We start from the raw sequence: 16,895 nt of genomic DNA, 5'->3' as shown, positions 1-16,895 counted from the left end.
GCTCCACTTCCGCCCGCCCGGGAGGGGCCCCGTGCACCTACCTGACCCACCTGGTGTAGGCTACCTCCCGAGCCCGCCCCGCCCCGCTCCGCCCAGGCCACAGTCGGAGACCTCGCCGGGGCAGCAGGCTCAGGCCCAGGGCAAGTCCCTGCCCTCAGAGCCATGCTCTACCCGAGGACCGGGAAACAAGCCAACCGAACACCTGCCTCGCACTCCCAACTAGAACTCAGCCCGAGACGCGCACTGCCTTTCTCCGCGTTCTGATAGGTGGGCGGGGTTGGGCCACGAGCGACTGTCCCCGCGGCTGGAGCGCGGAGGCGGGCAGAGAGAAGGTAAGAAGGCGAGGAGCCGCCTGAGTCGGCGCAGCTCAGAGCTGACCCTTCCCCACCCCGCGGTCCCCCATGGGCACTACGGCGCACGCTCCGGTGGCGCCGCGCTCCGGCCGGACCGGAAGCCCCGCCCACGTATCGCGAGAGCGCAACCGTGGAGTCTCGCGAGGACAGCTTCGGGAGTCCCAACAGAAGCTGCGGAGCGCGGGTCTTCCTCCAGAACTGACTGGGCGTTTCCGTTGCAGTGGTCTCGCCGCAGGTAGGGGATGGAGCGAGTGGGAGGCTGGCGCTTCAGGACTCTGGGGGACATTCCAGGCCCCGCCAGACCTGGGTGTTGGCCCTGTTTCTCCCCTCTGCGCGGGCCGGCTGAGCCCATCGCAGCCCACCCGGCCAGTCCACACCACCTTTCAACCTGCAAGCGGCACACGTCCGCCGGCTCGGGGCTTCGCTTCTTTCACCTTTCACTAGGCCATTCAGATACCCTTGTGTTTCCTAACCGCGGCACTGTTGCCGCTTGGAGCCGGAAAATTTTTCATGGTGGGGCTGTCCTGTGCATTGTAGGATGTTGAGCAGCATCTCTGGTTTCTACCATTGGGTGCCAGTAGCACCTCCCCCCGCCCTGGTTCTGACCCCTGACTGTCTCGGGACATTACTAGGTGTCCTCTGGGAGGCAGAATCGCCCCTGGTTGAAAACCAGTGAGCTAAACTTTGACTACCCACTGTTGTGCGTGCTGTGAGGAAGATAGGAGAGCCGAGTCTCCAAGATGCTTAAATCTACTTAGAAAAGGAACCAGTCTCTCGACAAGCAGTAACGAAAACATAGTAGCCAGAGAACTGGCTAAGAACTGAGATGCACTGTAGACTGGGTAAAGAGTTTAGAAAAAGGTGAAGTGGTTGGAGGTGGACACGAGTGGGCACATCTGAAAAGTGTGACTTCATCAGGACCTTGATGGGTACGATTTGGATGGTGGGCATAAGGCATGGGAGGAAGGGGGAAATTCTGAAAGGAATTTAAAAAAATCAGGACCCTCTCAAGAGCAGTGAGTAACCCGGCCTGACCCCAGAACCCCAAGGGTATAAGGTATCTAAGTCCTACAGGGACTAAATTGAGTGTTGGCTTTGTGAACAGCACTGAAGAACGCAATGAATTTTGACCCCTGGCCATGAAGGGCTTAAAAAATTTAAGAGACAGCAAGAGTGACAGGACTTCAATAGGACGTCAAGAGCCTGTAGGTTGGTACTGGGAAATAATTAGAGGAGGGATTTGGTTGGATTTGGAAAGATGGATAAGGTTTACACACGGAATCAGGGAGTGTATTCCACGCATGAAGAGAAAAGTAACTCTGGAGTGGACACAATCAGAGTTGGAGAGAAAACTTAAATAGACCAGTCAGCTCTAGCCGAGCTAGCGCAATGAGGCTGAGAAAAGCTGTGCAGAGCAACGTGGGACTGTTGGTACTTGATCCTATAAGTGGAGGCATTAACACTTTTGAGCAGAATAGTGAAATGATGAAAAATGTTCTAAGATGATGTTATTGTGTTGTAAATACTGTTCAATAAAAACACATCTGTGCCTGAAGACCCTCTTACCCCCACCTTTGGTTCCCAAATTGAATACAGTTAGATTAAATGTCCAAAAGCCAGCATGATCTCACTTGGAGGTAGAGAAATTGCTTGTAATATTAACAGCAAAATGCCATATTAGAGGACTGTCGATAGTACTCGTCCTGCGTATTGCAGTAGACATGTCCTGTGCCACACTAGATTAGTCTTGCGGCCCCAGGTCTACGGAGCTACTGAAGCCACCGCTGTGGGGAGCACAGGGAAGTTTTCTAGAAGTTCCTCTGTAGAGGCTGTAAAGAGGTTTGCTGTAAAAATGGATAGCTTTGGAACTCGAATCGATGAGTTGGAGGGGACTTCTAAGTTCACGGAGTTCATCCTCCACTCCGGCACTGGTGCCCTTCCAGCCTCCCCTTACACATGTCTGGTGATGGAGGGAGGAGTGGGGCCAGTCATCTCACAAGGCAGCCCGGTAATTCTTTTATTGTTAACAAAGTTCCCATATATCGACCCAAATGTCTTTCCATGTAACCTCGAAGGAGCAGCCGTAGGCTTGGCCTCCGGAACAGTTTGGACTGAGTCTGTCAAGTCTAGAGTTAGCAAAGACTTGGCACTCATGTAGGCACTGCCCTCTCCTGACCCCATAGCAGACGTGGGTCACTGATCACAGCAGTCTTTCCCGCTGACCACTTATTCCCATTCTTTCTCTGCATCAGTTCCCAGCCTTCAGTACTAGTTGATTAGAACAGGCTCACGAGAGAAAACCCACTTGCCATCCCTAGTGAAATCCCTTTTCCATTTGACAGCATCCTATTTACAGATTGTACCACACCCCATACCCAACTCCCCCTCGCCCCACCCCCGCTCAGGTCCAGCATCCTCAGTTCCTTCAGTAGCTCTTGTTTCCAGAGCATTCGCTAGCATAGATCCTTCCCTCCTCCCAGCATACACATTTCAAAGTTATTGATCCTTTTAAAACCCAAGTCCCAGAACTGAGTGCGTTCCCCAGAGATGATATTAGTGGAGGGATTGTCTTCTTTTAATGCAGCCTAGAATTGCATTAGCTTTTTTGACTACTTGACCAGATGGCTGCCTCTGAGCCTGCAATGAATGAAAACGGGTTCTCCTAGATGAACTGCTCTTAAACTACGTTTCCCTCATCCTATTGTGCAGCTGATTTTTTAAGCCCAAGTATAGGACTTGATATCAAACCTTTTTAAATTCTATCCTGTTCATGTCACTCATTTCTCCTTGCCGTGGAGACCTTTTTAATCCTAACTTTGGCTTCTAATAAATTAGCTGCCCATAGTATATTATCTTGGGAGTGTGGAATTTGGCTTCATCTCAGTTACTGATTCAAACGTTGAGCTTGTCTAGGTTAAGGTCAACATCATAGTCTCCCTAGAGACCCCAGGCTGTCCACTGACATGGAGCACTTGGTTAACCTTCCGGTCAGCTCTGAGCTGTCCCTCCTTCAACAGATACTGAGGGCTTCCTGGGGTCCCGTCACTGCTATAGCTCTGAGGATACCCCAGGCTGTCATCCAGGCTACAGGTCTCCAGTTTGTATATATGTAGATAACCCAGTTACTTCAGAAAGTGACTTAGTGTGTCCTGTGTTTCCCTTCCAGAACAGGGAGTGTAGGTCTGGCATAACTGGTTCTCATAGAACTCCCAAGTACATGAGTAATAACCCCTTCTTTTTGTCTAGGGATTCACATTCAATGAGGTAGTTTATAGCAAAAATTCCCAGCATGCTGTCGGACCAAAAACAGGCACCTAATACCGATTTCTGTTCTTGTTTTCATCTCTTCAGAAGTACTCGGTTATAGACTAGGAGATGAGCCTTTTTGTTCCTGCAAATGGGAATAACACTGACCTCTGACTGTGGCTTTTTTTTTTCTGTTCCTATGACTTCTCCCATGTCATTGACCAGTATTACCATCACATTTGCTAATCCAAGATATATTATTTGCTGAGACCTGAAGACTTTATTGAAACACACCTATCTGGAGATTCACAGCCTACTACCTAACCTCCTTTCCTCCACGCCTGCTGTGTGAAAAATCACTCTTTGAGAAAGCTTAAATTCAGCAAAGGTGTGCCCTCTTGTTTATGTACAGGTACTTGATATAATGACCTTTCTCCCTTGCTTTCTCCTGATTGTAGCCTAAAAAGGCTTTTGTTTTTCTTAACATTCTGCACATTTCAGCTCGTTGTGGGCTTTGGCCCTGCTAATGCCAGCCTCACAGGTTTCTGGCCCCATGTTCACATTCATTACTAGTGAGCACCCTGCTTCTTACATCATGTGCACGGGCTCTTCCACTTCACGGTAGTCCAGAGCTCCCTGTTAATGTCTACTTTTCTCTCTCAGAAGCAGCTCAAGTCATCTTAGCCATCAGACAGCTGTTTTCACTACCGGGAGTCCCGGCCTTGTTAAGGGAGGAGTTCTTCCTCGGGACCTTAACAATTTTGGCAGCTTCTCACAAAGGTGCTGTTAGGCACTGGAATACAGGCTTCCTCCATCAGGCCTCTGAGGCCCCGAGCGCCTGGGCACTGGAGCTTTCAGAAGGTTCTCTTCCTTGTTAAGGCTACCCTGCCCCGCCCCCGCCCCCACCCCCCGCCACCCTGCCTCTCGTTCCTGCCTTCCCTTTCCTACATTCCAGCAGAGGCCTCCCAGCTCACTGCCCAAACGACGGCCCCTCCTCACAGGGCCATTCTGGGAGCACTGCGCACTTTCTAGGTACGGGGCTGTGTTAGGGGAGGGGGTACTTGCTGGAAAAACACAGCTGCCGTACTTTTCAGTACTCTTATCCCCATGTGGCTCCGAGTTGCTTCACCTCAACGTACCATTGCCTGCCCAGCCACCCCCGAACCCCCACCCAGTGCCTTGAAACCCACAACCCATGGTAGGTGAACTCCTTTGGTCCCCAGTCTCTGTAGGATGTCACCTTCTACCTTTTTGCTGACACTTCCTTGAGTATTTCCCTTTTTCTTATACCTGCAGGTTTTTCAACTTTGATATGTGTGTTAGTTTCCTACTGGGGCCAAACTACCACAAACTTAAGAGGTTTAAAACAACACAGACTTACAGTTCTGTAGCACAGCAGTCCGGCACGGGTCTCACTGGGTGGAAGTCCCTTCTGGAGGCTCTCAGGAAGACTGTTTCTCCGTCTTTCTAGCTTCTCCAGGCCACCTCACTCCTCGGCTCCCAGCTCCTGGCTCCTTCCTCCATCTTTAACACCAGCAGCGTTGTAACTCCAGGACCACCCTTCTGTAGTGACACCGCCCCCTGACTTTCTCTTGTCCCGCCCTCGTCCACTTTTAAACGCCCGGGTAATTACACTGGACCCACCTGAGTAGTCCAGAGCCGCTCCCTGTCTGAGATCAGCCGATGGGCAGCCTTAGTTCCCTTTGCCGTGTAAATTAACATTCACTGGTTCTGGAAATTAGGACACCTTGGTGGGGTTCAGGGGAGCCATTCTGGCTACAATCACATGTTCACAATGGACCTGCTCGTTTTCATCCCTCTTCCTTCCCTGTTATTTCCTTTCTCGGTGAATAGTAGCATCACCTTGATACTGTGCTTGATCACCTCAGCCAGACGTTTGGAAACATCCCTCATCCTCAGTTCCCCAGGGTAACTCATTGCCAAGCTACCTCCGCACCCTGGAGATGCTTGAAGGGTCCTCATTTCAGGTGATGGGGCAATGGAGCAGGTTTAGAACAGCTCCGCCCTCGCAGGCAGTCCCGTGTACCAGACAGCACGGAATGCTGGAGTGTGAGTCACCATGGCTCACTCCCTGGGCATAAAAAGCCCAAGGGTTAAAGGACAGTAGACGTCCCATCCCGAGACACAGGGCTTATGCCCTCCTGAGGCTTCCTGTCCCCCTACTTCAGCTGCTCCTTTTCAGAATGGAATCTGGCATTGCATCTCTTTTTATGGAAAGCTGTGTGTGAAATCGCTTTTGGGGGCTTGTTCTGCCCCCCACCCCGGGCAGCGTGTGATAACCCTTTCTGCAGTACGTCCTTCAGTTCCCTGCTGTTACCCATGCTGGGCTGCTCTCCCAGACACCGATTTCCATGTAGGGGTGACTGTGGCGGGGCAGGGGTGGGCCATCTTCCTTATGCATGTCTCCTTTCCTGCTGCTGCTTAAATGTGTGTAGGAGAGAAGTAGTTTCCTGGCAGCATTTTTTTGTTTTTGTTTTTTTTCCTGCTGCTGCTGCTGCTGCTTAAATGTGCTGAAAAAAGTCAGCCCTTCCCTTGGCAAACACCAGGTATGAAACCTTCCCAGCAAGAATGAATGAGGTCATTGTTTACTCTGTTGAAATTTCAGGCTCCCATCCCTCTTCCCCTCACTTGTTCTGGAGAATTATCGCCAGTTCGCCCGGGCTTGCATAGCTTTTGTGTCATTCCTGCGTGTCTTGGTTGTCCATTACTTGCTTGTCCATTACTGTTTGGCCTCCGTGGCCCATGCTGCACTGCCGTCGTGGGGCCACAGCGGCCTCACACAGTGGCGAGAGGACGGCAGGCCAGACGGGCCCGCGGGCTGCGGCGTGCAGCCGCCGCCCCAAATAACTTTTCAACCCCTCCTTACTTCATCAGGCCACAGGGGTTGCCCACCTGCATTTTCCTCCAGTCACGGCCTTCCGATTCCAGAGTTGAAAGTGCCAGCTGTGCCCTGATTTCCTCTACAAAACGTTGTATTCATCAGGGAATACAATTCAGATGTCTTTTGATTTCATCACAGGTTCTGTGTCACTCCAGGGAAGTCCCGGTGAGGCCAGATGAGCCCTGGGGCGTGACACGCCTCAGTGCCGTTCCCTGAGACGGTGTGCTCCCGGCTAGGGAGACCCCCGACCCGAGGAGGCCTCACTCGGCCCACATCTCTGTGTGCGGGCGCTCCGCTGTTGCTCTCGGTCACGTTTCTTGAGCGCCTCCCAGGAGCCAGGCAGCCTGCTGCGCGCCTTACGGGCACTACGTGGTGTCGTCCTCGGACTCACCCGAGGGGCTACGATTGTCATCCCCACTGTTACCTTGATTTCCGAGAAGGAAACAGACGTTGGGAGATGAAGGACCGTGCCTGGGCTCCTGTTGCTAGAGCTAGACATGAACCTAGCTCGGTCTGATCCCAAAGACCTTGTGCCAGAAATGCATGCATAAAAGTCCATCCACCCGTCTGTCCACCCGCCCAGGTTCTGACTGTGCTAAAAGCCACAGAATCCTTGATTTCTCTCCCACCACGCCACTTTTTCTTAGTTTTATTCCTTTAGCAGACCTATTAACCCTAGTTCCAAGACGTCTTAATGCCTCAGAATGTCTTCCTTTTGGGATTATGACATCTTCCATCTTTTCTAGAATACAAAGCTGTTTCTTCCTCTTATGAATGGTGTTTGAAGACGCATATCCCAGGCTCTTTCATTTGCAGAGTGACATTCACAGCAGAGATCCTTCGGGTGGGAAGATGACAAGGACCGCCCAGGCTGTAGATAAATGCCATAGGCTCTCTCCTTTGTGTAAATGACGTGTGTCAGAGTGGTGTTTAACCTCCTCCGAAGCACCTTTCCTGAAAATGTCCAAGGCAAGCGAATTTTCCCCTAATTAGCACTTTTATTAATCTTTCCCGTGTCAGTGCTAATGCTAACCAGTCCAGTCCCAGTTTGGCCGGCTTACTGTAAAACATGAGGGTGTTTTTATGATTTCATATTAGAGGTGTTTCAGTTTCCCTATGAAAATACAGTCCTGGATTCTACAACGCATATCACAGATGAATAATTTATCTCATGCAAAAGCCATATAGCAGATAAACAACAAGGCCCTACTGTACAGCACAGAGAACTATGTTCAATATCTTGTAATAGCATATATTGAAAAAGAACATGAAAAAGAATATATATATATATGTATAAAAAACTGAAACATTAGGCTGTACACCAGAAATTAAAACAACACTGTGAACTGACTATACTTTTGATTTTTTTTTTTAAAAAAGGCATATATGTATGTGGTATATTGGAAAGCATGCCAAGCCTTGGGGCCACCTCCTCTGCAATTCAGGCTTAAGTAAATAAATGGTGTTCTTCACTTCCTGTTAACCGTGTTTGGTTTTCAGTATTGAGTATTAAAAATATTATTTTCATTTAATTAGGAGCTGTATATTGAAGACAATGTCTGGAAGCTTCTACTTTGTCATTGTGGGTCACCACGATAATCCAGTCTTTGAAATGGAGTTTTTGCCAGCTGGAAAAGCAGAATCCAAAGTGCGTATAGAACCTTAAAAAATTCCGTAACAATTGTTATACGTTGTTGTCATGATAAAGGTGTAATGTGATTTTTAGAACTGGGAGAGACCTGGGCAGATCAGGTAACGACGCCACCACGGTTAAATGAGGCCGCCCTGCAGCCCCACGGGTTGATAGAAGCCAACCAGGAACACCCTCTGAAACATTCATCCTCTGATTCAGCACACACTTGGCACGTACTGGCAGGATGTCCTGGGGCTCTTTTTCCTGGCCTTTGGTTCAGTGTCACCCCCTGCGGAAAGCTGCTCCTTGAACACACAGAAACATAGTTCACCTGTTGTGGGCCTGCAGGAACAGTTGTCACTGCCTTGAAATGCCCGGAAAGCCCATCTGGCGCAGTGAATCATGTTGTTCATCAGGACGTATGTACTAGATCCATTTACACCTGGGGGTGTGAAAGGAGCCCCTCCTGCTGCTGCTGCCCGAGGCGGGCCGTTCTCAGGCGCCTTCCGCAGCGCCCACTGGCCGGGTACCCGCCTGCTCTCCTCCCCAGTGACACCACCAGCTTGGCTGTTGTCAGGAATGGTTCCAGAGAAACAGGCTTGCTTCTAGAACACACTGCCGTTCAGAGAAACAGACCCGTAGAGTCTTGAGGTGGGAGTAGCTGGGTCCCTTCCACCTTTCTGCACAAGGCTGCATGCCTGATAAGTTGCTGACGAGTTACGCTTTCTCCCACCCTCCAAAAATAAGCTTTAATGTCCTTTAAGGCAGGAACTCATGTCTGAGATTGGTAGTGATGGTAATGTCCAGTGTAAGACACTTCTCAACTATTCAGATCTTGCCACTAAATGTAGAAATTTCAGGTATTAATCCTAGCAGGTGTTGTCGCTACATTATTTTCCCACATTCACATGAGCACACAGCTCATTAAAACTGTGACCGGAGCGGGGGAGGGTACAGCTCAGTTGCAGAGTGCGTGCTTAGCATGCACGAGGTCCTGGGTTCCATCCCCAGGACTTCCATTAAATTAAGTAATTAACTAACCTAATTACCTCAACCCCCAAAAGAGAATTTTGATTGGCGGCATCTCTGTAGCAGCAAGTGCTTTGTGTGGTATACGGCTCCTTACATACAGTTTTTCGCTCAGCACAGGGGCCTTGTGGAAGGCGGAGCAGTTCTGCAAAAATCCTCTGCTACATGACTTGATCTTAGTTCTTTCACCTGCTACCACTCACTTTCTTAAAATGTTTCTGTAGTTCTCTTCTAATCTCTCACGATTGATTATCAGTCTAAAGGAAAACACTGCTGTGAGCCAGACACAAAATGCATCCATTTCTTTGAGGGTTAAAGTGGCTTCGTCATGGTGACGTGAGTGAGGTGTAAACTGGCTGCACAGGGGGCTCCAGGGCCACCGGCAGCCGTCCTCCAGCCTGGTCCCAGCAGCAGCCGCCTGGGCGAGGAAGTTATATTGTTCCCTAGGGCTGCCGTGACAGGACCAGAAACTGGGTCCCTGAGAGCAACAGAAGTGTTCTGTCTCACAGTTCTGGAGACCAGAAGTCTGAGACCAAGCTGTTGGCAGGGCCGCGCCCTGTCCAAAGTCACTAGGGAAGGTCTGTCCCAGGCCTCTCTCCCAGCTTCTGGCAGTTCTGGGCTTGTGGTGGCCGAACCTGTCCTCACATGGCCTTCTCCCTGCATGGGTATCTGTCTCCAGACTTCCCCCTTTTATAAATACACCAGTCGTTGGATTAGGGACCCACGACCTCATGGTAACTAATGACATCTGTAACAATCTTCTTTGTAAGTACGGCCACATTCTAAGGTACGGAGAGGCATGGCTGCAACATAGGAAGGTGGGGCACACAAATTCAACCTATATAACACAGGTGCCCTTTGGAAAACGCATTTTGAGAGTAAGAATTCCACCGGAGTGAGACTGCATTCCAGGTTGTGAGTTCCCTCTCCACATTCTGGTGGGACAGTCCCACCTTTTCCAGTTAAGCCTTTTCAGCCCATGAAAAGGACACTGCCAGCTTTGACAGGATCGTCTCCTGCTGTTGGCGCAGGTGACTGCACACAGTGGGGCTGAGCACGGCCTCCTGCCAGGTAAGCTTACACCTCCAGGAGGCCTCTGCCGGGCTGTCCACTGCTCAGCACGTGTCGCTGCACACGAAACCCCTCTCCCCCCGCCACCCCCACCCACGGCCTGTGCCGGCAGCCCTCCTTCACCACCTCCTTACCCTGGCCTACCGAAGCTGCTGTCCTTTATCCATAACCACGAGTTTCTTCCTGTCTTCCTCCTCAAAAAGATGCGAGCCTCTTGAAAGCAGGATCTACCTTTTTTTTAAATGTAGTATTCTTTTTTCACATGCTTAAATGGCTATAGCATTTAGTAACTTCCTTCCTGCAAAATTAAAAAAATCTATATAGTTTTTTGAATATGTCATTTCATAAGTCATTAGCTGTTTCTATTTGTTGAGTTTTAGATATCAAGTTAGAATACAGAAAATGATGTGAAGACACTAAAGATCTTTTATGTCTCATGATAGTAATAATAGAAGTAAAAGTAGAAAGCTTCCCCTCCACGAGGAAGCTGTACAGAATTTAAGAGGGAAATGTTAGCGTTTTGACACTGTACAGAAATGTTAACCTGCTGCTGCTGGCTGTCACCCAGGACGACCATCGCCACCTGAACCAGTTCATAGCGCACGCTGCTCTTGACCTTGTGGATGAGAACATGTGGCTGTCGAACAACATGTACTTGAAAACTGTGGACAAGTTCAATGAGTGGTTTGTTTCAGCATTCGTCACTGCAGGTCATATCCTTTCCTACTTAATGAAGAGGGCTAATGAAGGGGGGGCAGTAAACCAGCCCAGCACAGGGCCTAGATGCTAGGCTCTGAGTCTGCGGACTGCAAAGTGTCAGGTAAAAATCACCATTTCTGGGGCTTTTACTTTCTTAGGGAAAAAACATCCACTTTTAAAACCAAGTCTCATGTGTAAAACTAAGGTTTATCTGAACCATATCAAGAGTGATTTTATTTTGCAGTTATGTTCTAAGTTAAAAAGATTCTGTTCTCTTCAAGGTAAAATTAACCTAACTTTGAACCTGGGTGATGTATTCCACTTTTCCAAAGCAAAATACACCGCATGTCACTTATCTGCGGACTGTTGTATCAGCGGATTCCTTTTCAGCTTTCATTTCTAAAGATTATACCTTAATTATTTCACATATGAGATTCATTATGCTGCATGACGTAAGGCAAGAAGATGGAATAAAGAACTTCTTTACTGATGTCTATGATTTATACATAAAGGTATGGTATGTTCTGTAACTGTAATAATCTGATTATAAAAAGGGATTCAATTAGGGAAAAAAAATGATCCAAACTTGACAAGAACCTGGCCTGCTGAAGTACCTCACTGAGAGTGCCCAGTTTCCACGTCAGACCAGCTCTCCCCCTGTGCGCCTTGCCCCTAGCAGCGCCTCCCCCAGCACGTCTCCACCACCACGGTCACATATGGAGGGCAACAACTCGTGGTCAGCATTTTCAAATCAGTTTCATTCTCCCCCTTTTGGTGCATCTAGTTGATTTTATGAGGAAACCCTAAAGAGAGAGGCAGAAGCGGTCTACATAAGGGAAGCTGCTTCATAATTCTAATAAAACGTCTTCCATATACTCAACAAATAAGTTACAATGCAATGCATCTAGGTCATAAACCGGTAGGAAGTGATTCATGTGTTATCAAAGAGTCACTCGAGGGGAATGGTGCCACCTGCATTTTGTGATATTAACTGGAGAAAATGAAATAGTAATGAGATGTCAGTGGTTTAACTGCAGTGCTAACAGTATATTCTTTTTTTTTTTTTAATGGTTAGGGGGTGGGTATTTCTCTATTTCTCTTTCAATGGAGGTACTGGGGATTGAACCCAGGATCTCATGCATGCTAAGCACACACCCTACCACTGTTTTTATACCCTCTACCCCAACAGTATATTCTTAATTTAAATGTATGGTATTTAGATGAGACTTTTTGCATATCAGCACAGTTAACAACAATCAATATTCCTAGTCAGAAGTAGCAAATACATAGCCTTCTTATACAGATGGACAACGTCAAGTGATGAAGGTATAGAAGTTGGTCATTCTCCTCATTTGTGACTCCATCCAGTACTAATTCTCTCACACATGTTATCATATACTCTTTACATTATCTGAGAAACTCATCACTTCACCTCGCGTTAAAGGAGAGTATTAAAAACCTGACTTAAAAGCTTGCCTTGCAAGAGTGACTTTTCATAGCAGTGTGGCGGAACATTTTCTTCACTCTGAGCGAATGGCAGACTTAGTTTGTTTTATGTAGCCAATCGGCCTGACGGACAAACCCCATCTTTATGACAAACGTGAGTGGATGGGCGTTTCAGGCACAGGTGACCCCCGGAAGTCAGCTGAGCTGACGCAGGCAGCACTGCCCCGACCACAGGTACTTCCCTAAACTCCAAGACAGAAACTTCCTTAAAGGGATGTTACTGTTTAGCAATGCAACATTTTCACTGCAACTGAAAAATGTAGTCTTCAGACTTTTGTTTTGAATGTTTTTGATGACTTAAAAGTTCAAAATAATTTCCTTTTAGAGATCTATGATTTGTCAGCCGTGTTCCTTTGACAAACTCACTCTAATACTTTTCTTCTCTCCTAGTTTGCAATGAATCCGTTTTATGAACCCAATTCTCCTATTCGATCAAGCGCATTTGACAGAAAGGTTCAGTTTCTTGGGAAGAAACACCTTTTAAGCTGAATGCAGAAAATTCAGAAATAAACAATGTCACTGCAATCGGGTGTACTCAGGAATGTGTACATTGTAAGTAACTTGATTAAACAGCCAGAAAAGTTTTACTTGTAGCCTCCATTTATCTTAATGAAATTGCTTTTATATTTAAAAACAGTATGTTCAATTTCTTACCATTATCGACAGATTGATGCTTGTGAGTGGTGTTATTTACAAAAAGCTCTTTATCAATAATCTTGAAATATTTTTAAAACCTGAGAATAAGCTTTTGACTTTCTTTGCTCCTATAGCTTGATCTTGATGTAATAACCCAGAACCAAATGTCACCGTCAAGCTTTGGTAGGCAGATTTAAAACTGAAAGCTTCTGCAGTGGGGAGTGAAGCACGCACATGGGCTTATCAGTACATGCAGAGATGCTCTGAAAATGCACAGGCAGCGTAAACAGCACTGCCCTAGAAGCTGAAGCAAAGAGCCTGCGCAGCACCGAAGGCGTTGCGCCTGCCCCTGTCGGAGGCTAGGGACAGTCATCCTGCCGCTCTAGAATCCTGGGTCCATGTCTGTAAAACAGGAGGCTCGGACCAAAGTAGCAAGCTCTGTTCTTATGTTTCCCTCCCCTCAGACAGCTAACTAAAGACTAAGTGGGCCTGCTGACAGCTGTACCAGTAAAGAGCTGTGGGCAGGGCTGGAATTGTAAAGCAGGAAAAGCTTGCGTTACAGTCACATCTGCACTCTCGGCCCTTTAGGCTGTATACAAGGGGGCGGGAGGGGCCTCTTGTGCTGAAACAACGTGGCGTCCCCCTGTAAACGAGTAAGTGTCCATTGACAAGCAGGTAATATCACCAGGTATTTTCTGTGCTAATTGTGGGCACTGAAGAATTTTGTTAATTCTGAACAACCTGAGCAAGGAATTCTAAGTGTGGTCTTGTATCCTCATGTGAAGTTGCTACCATAATTTTTTGCCCTATTTATTTGATTTCCTAAATAAAGATGTCTGTCCAAGATTGTGGCAGTTTGATACTGACTGTTTTAAGTGCTGCTAACCCCTCCACTACTGCCATCTTAGTCCCATTTCCCCTACTGAAAGTCTGCAGACTAACACTATGCAGAACTCGGATTGCCTCAAACCAGCTGCCAGAGCTTTGGGAGCAGAAAAAGACACTCAGCTAGGAATCCAGGAGTAGTTCCAGCCCCGCTCATTGGAGAGACCCACGCGTATGTACTGTCTGCAGGCTGCTCTGCCCTCCAGGAGCGGGGAACCCAGAGGGCAGCAAGGCGCCCGTCTGGAGCAGCAGTGTGGGGTTTCAGCAGGAGGGCGCAGGGTGGGGCGGTTCAGACCCTGGCTCAGCCGCACAACGGCGGTGCCCTGCACACAGTGAGCCTTTCACCAGGCCTGTGATGGTGAGACGGGAACACGAACACGGGCCCTGTGTGAGTGGACCAGTGTAGTTAAGTATCAGGTTTCACATGACTACCTCTGATGGAGCCTGAAGGCAGGTGATGAGCTTAGGAGTGGTGGGACCTCAAAGGTGGGCCGCACCGGGAAGGCCTGTGCGCATCTACGTTAGCATTCCCAAAGCGCTTCACGTAAAATGCGCAAACCCCAGTCTGTCCCCTTTCACTTCCTAGGGTGTTTCAGGGGTGCCCGTGTTTTCCACGTGTGTAGACCGCTGATCTCCTGTGCCCTGCTATGCCGTCCTTTCTCTTTTTGTCATGACAGCACCTCCTGGTTGACCGTGCACAGTGGTGACCTCTCAGGATCCACTGTTGACACAGATCCACGTTTCGACCTAACACCTCCCTGCCCCACAAGGCGCGGGTGTCGTGGAACTGGCGTGACAGTGCCGTGGTCTTAAAGTGAAAGCTTACCCAAGTTTTTATAGAAATGTGAAACACAAGGTTGTGTTCACTTTGACCAGAGTAGGGAATTTTTCCCAAGGGGGGAAGGTGACAAAAACATTAACTCATCGACAAATGTGCACTTTGCCATCTTCCACGTGGCACACTGACGGCTACATCGACTGTCACATGGACGTCTGTCCATCTCCCAAGTTCAGTGGTTTGACCTTTTAACACTGAACACTCTCTCAAAGGCCTTACATCCGCAGACAGTGCGAAAGCACCTGTGCCAGGCCGGGTGGCGGGCATCGGCGGTTATGGTGGGGCCCCTCGTCCCGGAACAGGGCAGTGCTGTGCTCCCTCGGGGCTCTGCCGCTGCTTCCGCCACTCGTGCCACCACGGTCACCTGCTCTGCTCCCCAGCTCTTGCTTTCTCCCACTTCTCATCTTTGTCTAGGAAACACCAGCCTATCAAAGCCCTTTGACTTAAACAGAAGAATCAGGTTTCCAGCTACCTTTTGCTGCTGTTGGAAGAGCTCCTCCACGGGTGACTTGTCACTGCTTTGAAGGCCGAGGCTCCTCAGTCAGGTCCCGTTCCTCCTCCTCCTGTCACAGTTTAGTACCGTGTGGGTAGTCAGCCTCCGTCCACCAGGCCCCTCTAAGTCACGGTGTGAAGCCGATCACTCTCCCTTCCATCAGCCTGTCTGCACACACGAAGATACATTCCTTTGATCGTTTTTTGCTGCCCAGCTCTAGACCTCTTGAACGCCAACTAACCTAATCCCTGAATACTTAGCTGAAAAAGAGTTACTGTGAAGATGCTTAAAAGTTTAGAAAAATGACTGAGGTGTTAGTTAAATCCATACAAGTATCGAAATTACACATTTTGTATAAATACCTACACACACACGTTATGGGCTGAATTGTGCTCCCCCAAAATTCATATTCAATAGGCCTAGTCCTCAGTCCCTCAGAATGGGACTATATTGGAGAAGGCGCCTTTAAAGAGGTAATTTAAATTAAAAGGAGCCCATGGGGCTGGTTCCTAATCCAATCTCACTGGTGTGCTTATAAGAGGAAGTCTAGACACAGAGAGGTCAGGGGTGGAGGGAGTGCTGTGTGCAGAGGAAAGGTCACCTGCCAGCCACGGAGAGAGGACTCAGGAAGAACTAAACCATACACCTTGATGTTGGACTTATAGCCTCCGGAACTGTGAGAGAAGAAGCTCCCACTGCTCACACCACCTTGTCTGGCACTCACGGCAGCCATAGACACTAACACAATACCCTTCCCTAGGTACCAAACACCTAGACGGACACCCGAAGAGCTGGCACGTGGCTGTCTCCACGCGCAGGGGCCGGGTGGCAAGGGTAGACACTGTCCCCTGTCATTTTCAACCATGTGACTCATCTATTCAAAACACGAACAACAAAAAATTTACTCCTAATACCCACTGTTGACCAAGGTGTGGGAAACTGGCACTTCAATATACTACAGCTATTTATCTATCAATGGGGAATGGTTTGAATGGAGTGTGAGACACCCAGACAGCTAATAAATGAGGTAGGTCTACTACAGTGGAAATATATCCAGACAGAGGAAGAGAAAAGTGCAAGTCCAAATAATCAGTACACCTGATTTAAAATAACAAGCCCTCTAGAGGAAAAGGAATATATAATATACACCAGTTTGTTAATGGTGGGTTCCTATTTTGTTTTTTGAATGGAGGATTATAGGTTTTTTGGTGGGGAAGGGGGAACTGATTATAAATAATGAGAACTACAGTTCTCTTTAACCTGAGAATACAAAGAGATTTCATTTCCCCAAATTCAAAATGTTAAAATGGTTTGCTTAAAGCCGAACTGTCTGCTATGTTAGGAAGTCAGACTTTCAAAAGCTTAGCTTACTGTAATGATATTCTTTGTCAGTGGTTCCCCCGCAGTAGGGGCAGGGAGAGAACTCTCAACCTAGCTGTTCCAAATGTATTCCCCTGACATGACAACATGACACCCCCCACCAAAGCATGTCCCTTGATAACCCACTGCCCCACAGTCAAGGGTTCCGTCCTCATGAACACGCAGTCCAGGCGTTGGTGTGCCTCTGCAGGACAGGACTGGCAGGAATGGCACAGCATGTGAAC

General features: G+C 48.4%; 2 protein-coding genes across 10 annotated transcripts in view; one reads left to right on the top strand and one right to left on the bottom strand.

Annotated features, from left to right (window-relative positions):
* The window catches only part of OFD1 (OFD1 centriole and centriolar satellite protein), a 69,334-nt gene extending 53,900 nt beyond the window's left edge, over positions 1-15,434 (bottom strand). For 5 of the 8 annotated variants that reach the window (XM_072956372.1, XM_072956373.1, XM_072956371.1 and 2 more), the window contains exon 1: positions 42-327. In XM_072956372.1, coding sequence (XP_072812473.1) covers positions 42-164 — 123 coding nt within the window. In that variant the 5' untranslated portion in view covers positions 165-327. Of the gene's footprint in view, positions 1-41; positions 373-10,368; positions 10,533-15,270 lie in introns of those variants that run through there. The other 3 variants (XM_072956376.1, XM_072956377.1, XM_072956375.1) reach the window with 3 other exon arrangements.
* Positions 104-13,026, top strand: TRAPPC2 (trafficking protein particle complex subunit 2). Of its 2 annotated transcripts, none has more exons than XM_072956385.1 (5): positions 104-332; positions 8,038-8,149; positions 10,803-10,951; positions 11,364-11,445; positions 12,830-13,026. In XM_072956385.1, the coding sequence occupies exons 2-5, from the start codon at positions 8,057-8,059 to the stop codon at positions 12,926-12,928; spliced, it is 423 nt and encodes a 140-aa protein (XP_072812486.1). In that variant the 5' UTR covers positions 104-332; positions 8,038-8,056; the 3' UTR covers positions 12,929-13,026. The 2 variants fall into 2 exon arrangements, with proteins under 2 accessions (XP_072812486.1, XP_072812485.1); XM_072956384.1 differs by lacking the exon at positions 104-332 and adding an exon at positions 474-588.
* Positions 15,435-16,895: the final 1,461 nt, after the last annotated feature.

This window comes from Vicugna pacos, chromosome X, assembly GCF_048564905.1.
Source record: "Vicugna pacos chromosome X, VicPac4, whole genome shotgun sequence".
NCBI lineage: Eukaryota > Metazoa > Chordata > Mammalia > Artiodactyla > Camelidae > Vicugna > Vicugna pacos.
The sequence above is the reverse complement of the archived record's forward strand: the minus strand, read 5'-3'. Positions and strand labels throughout refer to the sequence as shown.

What these genes read in the sequence shown, in the direction of transcription:
- TRAPPC2 (XM_072956385.1), top strand. Translation starts at nt 8,057, where the DNA reads ATGTCTGGAAGCTTCTACTTTGTCATTGTGGGTCACCACGATAATCCA. An exon ending in CTGGAAAAGCAGAATCCAAA is followed by an intron (nt 8,150 to 10,802) that starts GTGCGTATAGAA and finishes GCTGTCACCCAG; the next exon opens with GACGACCATCGCCACCTGAA. An exon ending in TCTATGATTTATACATAAAG is followed by an intron (nt 11,446 to 12,829) that starts GTATGGTATGTT and finishes CTTCTCTCCTAG; the next exon opens with TTTGCAATGAATCCGTTTTA.